At 31.5% G+C, this 4,383-nt stretch overlaps 1 protein-coding gene across 1 annotated transcript in view; it reads left to right on the plus strand.

The window, feature by feature from the left end:
• Nucleotides 1–4,383, plus strand: part of LOC105623326 (phospholipase B1, membrane-associated-like) — an 18,427-nt gene that overhangs the window by 11,513 nt on the left and 2,531 nt on the right. Inside the window, exons 4-5 of the mRNA XM_012204723.1 lie at nucleotides 2,162–2,338; nucleotides 2,439–2,598. Of these exons, the coding sequence (XP_012060113.1) occupies nucleotides 2,162–2,338; nucleotides 2,439–2,598 (337 nt within the window). The remainder of the gene's footprint in view (nucleotides 1–2,161; nucleotides 2,339–2,438; nucleotides 2,599–4,383) is intronic.

The raw sequence follows: 4,383 nt of genomic DNA on the forward strand, positions 1-4,383 counted from the left end.
TTAATTTATAAATTATATATATATATATATATATATATATATATATTCGTTATGATCTTGGTAAAGCATATATATGTGCAAAAATACATTTCACTTAAAATAACCGGCATGCATCTATTAATCCAATTAGCTTATTCATGCGCTTAATATTAATAATTCCTACTTAATATTGATTTTTTTCTAAGACTTAAAAAAAAATTAAAAATAAATTAAATCGAATGAGTTACGGGTGAAATGATGTTAGGCGAAGCGTTGGTGCCTCAACTATTTTCTTTGATGTTTTCATTGTAAATTACAATATGACTGACAAACATACGCTCCCCTTTGATTCTCTCGGTATCCACGGTGATGCTTGTGTACGTTTTCCGATCTGCTTTCCGCCCTCGAATGTATTGATTTCCATCCTATACGGTTACTGATCCTGTTTACCACAGCAGGACTAGGCATATAGGGGACTAGGCATATAGGGGAAGCCCAACCAACGCGGATGTAAGATTGAGAAGAATAAAATAACACAATTAAAATTGAGATCAAAAATGATTTTTATTCTCATAAAAATGTCTTTAAAAGACTTAACTTTGAAATAAAATAAAAATAAAAAATTAAAAAACTTGAACATTAATATGTTGTTTTAAAACATAAAAAAAGAGAAAAATCATCCACTTTGCTCGACCTTCCTAAGCAAAGCGAATAGATCACTCAAGCAATGCAAATGAAATTTAAAAAATTAGAATTAGTCTTGGCAATCGTTACAAATGTAGCTACCAAATCCTTTATATGTTGTGCAATCTTCATGGGCTTATTTGATGCAATGACTGCATCAGTCATAAACAAATCATACTACATTGTGGCAAAAAATAAACAAAAATGAGATGTAAACAAACACGTGCCTTTCATACACTAAAAAAGTTATCTATTTCCATATTCCCCGTATTTTCATTGTAATCATATACCGAGTAAAAAGGATCATCCGCTTTGCTCTCACCCGCTTTGTCCAAAGGACTTACTTGGCGCGAATTTGGAAAGGTTAAACTAAGTTGAAGCATCAAGTGAATAATTTTAATCTCGAATACACGTTCAAAGACACAGAATTCTTATTAAAAAAATCATTCACACTGATTAAGAAATAATTATAGATAATAATTAAGCTGTGTAGCTAAGGAAAAATCGCAGGAAACACTCAACTTATTTTTCTATATATCTCTGTTAAAAACAAACAAACGCAATCATATGTCATTTCGTATTTTCATAGCGTCAGTCACTCCTTTAACTAGAGACTCATAGCGCAATCTTAGATAGATAAGCGAAAATAAAAGATATATTTATCCAGGGCATCCATTTTGTCCGGGCTTCTCATATATGTATTGTAATTGTTATAATAATAAGTAATAATTAATAAGAAAATGTTTTAATATTTTTTTATTAATAAATTAAGAAACAAAGGAATATAACATAATATAAATATAAAAGATAAAGTGCTAGGAAAGAGAGGATCAGAGTATCGATCATATAACTTTTTCTCTAGAAGGAAAAGTGCAACTTTATATATATATATATATATATATATGTGTGTGTGTGTGTACATATATACAAAAACATACATATATACAAAAACATTGTTGCTTTTCTCATTTTCGCCATAGGAAAAGAATTCCATGATTGATATTCAGGTCAAAAAAGAACATCCTGGCTTAGAAATCTAGTTCCGAAGATCTTCTACATCCTTGTTCCACAACGCAACATCATCAATTTAAAAAAAAGTAAAACAAAATAACAGGCAATTGATAATTGGCGCTGCAGATGGTGCACAGTTTTTTTTCTATCATCAATAATGACAGCTAACGTTCAATAGCTGAATATGATACAAGAAGAAGAAGATATAATATATATTTATTTTAATTTCATCTTATGAAAAAACATTAAGAAACATTTACGTAAAAATAAAAATATAATAATGCCACAATAAATAGCGCGATCACAGTCCGGATGAAAAAGATAATATGTGTTGACAGAAATGAAAATTATAATCTACAATGCCCTTTTCTAAATGTAATATTATTACTAAATGTAATATTATTAATATGTTTCATCATGTTTCTTACTTTACACACGGTATTCCGCATACGCAATAAAAATTTTTATTATATTTTGTTTCGCGTAGGTATTTAATCCGAAATTAACTGGATATTCTACCGGCACAGGAGAATTTATTTCGCCTGCGGCGAAATTAAATATTGCCTTTCCGGTCGCTGCCACGGAAGACGCGTTGCAGCAAGCGAAAATCCTGGTGCAGAGAATTAAAAATGATTCAAAAATAAATGTGAAAAAACATTGGAAGGTAATAATAATCTGATAATCTTTTTATCGCGACGTACGCTTGAAGAAAAACTTAAAGAAAAAGATCGTTTGATTTTAATTATTTGTATTTCTTTTATCAGCTTATTACGATCCTATTTGGAGCTAATGACATTTGTTCGGCGCAATGTTATGATCCGCAAAAATTCTCGCCGATGCGTTACATCCTACATTTACGAAGAACACTCGATTTTTTAAAAATCACATTACCCCGTACATTAGTCAATTTGGTTCCAGCCATAGGTAATAAATTAATTAATAATCAATAATAATAATATTTAATTATAGTAATTTTATAAGCACAAACAAAGAAAAATATATATTAATATTGCAACATTACTAAATGTTCTAATAGGCTAATGTGTTTTACAAATTATACAAGAACAATTTGCAAAAGAATCTTCTTTTGCATAATCTTAGATAGGTGCAGTTTTTTATCAAATTTTCAGATAGTTGTATCGAAATTGGAATCGGCAAAGTAAAAGGCTTTGTGTGCAGTTATATTACAATCGAGCCTCTATAGGTCTATATAGAGGTAAACTCGATTGTAATATAACTGCATATTCTCATTTTCACTCCACCCTTACCATGTTTACCCATCTCACCCTTCTCCACAACCCAGCATCCACTTTCATTCCATTATTTCTACCCTATCACCCACCTTTAGATCAATATTACATATACCCGTTTGATGTTGTATGACGAATTTTTTAAGCGTAAATGATTGCAAAATAGATAGGATCTCTTTGTCCTATAGTGAATTAACAGACTTGAAAATTTATTATACGATATCAAAAAAAAAACGCGTGTAATGTTAAGTCTTAAATATTCCAATGAGAGGCAACAGCGATAGCAATAAAAATAGTGATAGAAACAGAGGAATCCGATATACGGGAATGCATATGTTAATACATGTAAGAACACGGAATAAAGCAATAGCGATAAATTTCCGACGAGTTGAAATTCTGTGTCTATCGCCTTATTGCTTATCAATTGGCGTTTAGACTTTTCATTCTGTTTATACGTGCAATAATCTTGAAGCGAATGGAAGAATATATTACAGTCTATGTACGAAATTATATTGGTTGGCATTTTTTATTTCTTTCGTGGCATTGTGCAATGGGAGACGATAATTATGTATCGTTTATTTCTATAACATTTCTATGTTATTTTGATCGCTTGCCTCGCATTGTGTTTAGGGCAAAGACGTAGAGAATGAATTGTTCGATTGTATCTAAGTAATATGGTCGACAAAAATAAGAGAGAGGGAAAACAACCAATCTTTATCTCTTTTCATTCAACGATATAATGGAGAGAGAATGAGAGAGAGATTGGTCGTCTTCCACGGTCTCTCTTTCTCTCATTTTCGACCATATCATTTAGATACGATCGAACAGTCCATTTTCTATGTCTGGTTCAGAGCGTTCCCTATCATCCCCACCCTATTGTCACTTCCCCTTCATATTTACTCCTACCTGTAATCTGTTTCCCCACTTCATATCCGTCAAAGTAGGATGAGGCAGTGGTAGGATAGGTGAGGGGTGTAGGTGGAACGGGATGAGAATGATGTGTAACTTGTTATTTTGGTCTATTGATTTTTATTTTGACGATTCAAAGCGAGCTTGATTCCCGGGGATTCCCGGGTTGTTATTATGAATTTGTTTAGAATATCGACACATAATAAAATTTTAAATTCCATCGGAACTCTTAAAATTATAATATGCATATGTCCAAAAAAGCTTCCGTCGTAATTTTACGGATTTCGGTGGAATTGTTTAAAATTTTATATATCGCCATTTTGAACAAAAGAATCAGTCACTAATCAGACGAAAAAGTGACCATTGTTAAAATAGGAATAATGCGAAAGTGTACTTTATACTTTAGAGAGATACTTATTAAAAGTTTCAATGACATCAATCTTCTAAAACCGCTAGTTTTTACACTGTCAGCTCATAAGGACTGCTTGAAATCACTTTATTTTAGAAAATCATAAAAGTACGCTTCCTCTCTCTCTTTCTCTCTCTCTCT

Source organism: Atta cephalotes (genome assembly GCF_000143395.1).
Source record: "Atta cephalotes unplaced genomic scaffold scaffold00055, whole genome shotgun sequence".
Taxonomy (NCBI): domain Eukaryota; kingdom Metazoa; phylum Arthropoda; class Insecta; order Hymenoptera; family Formicidae; genus Atta; species Atta cephalotes.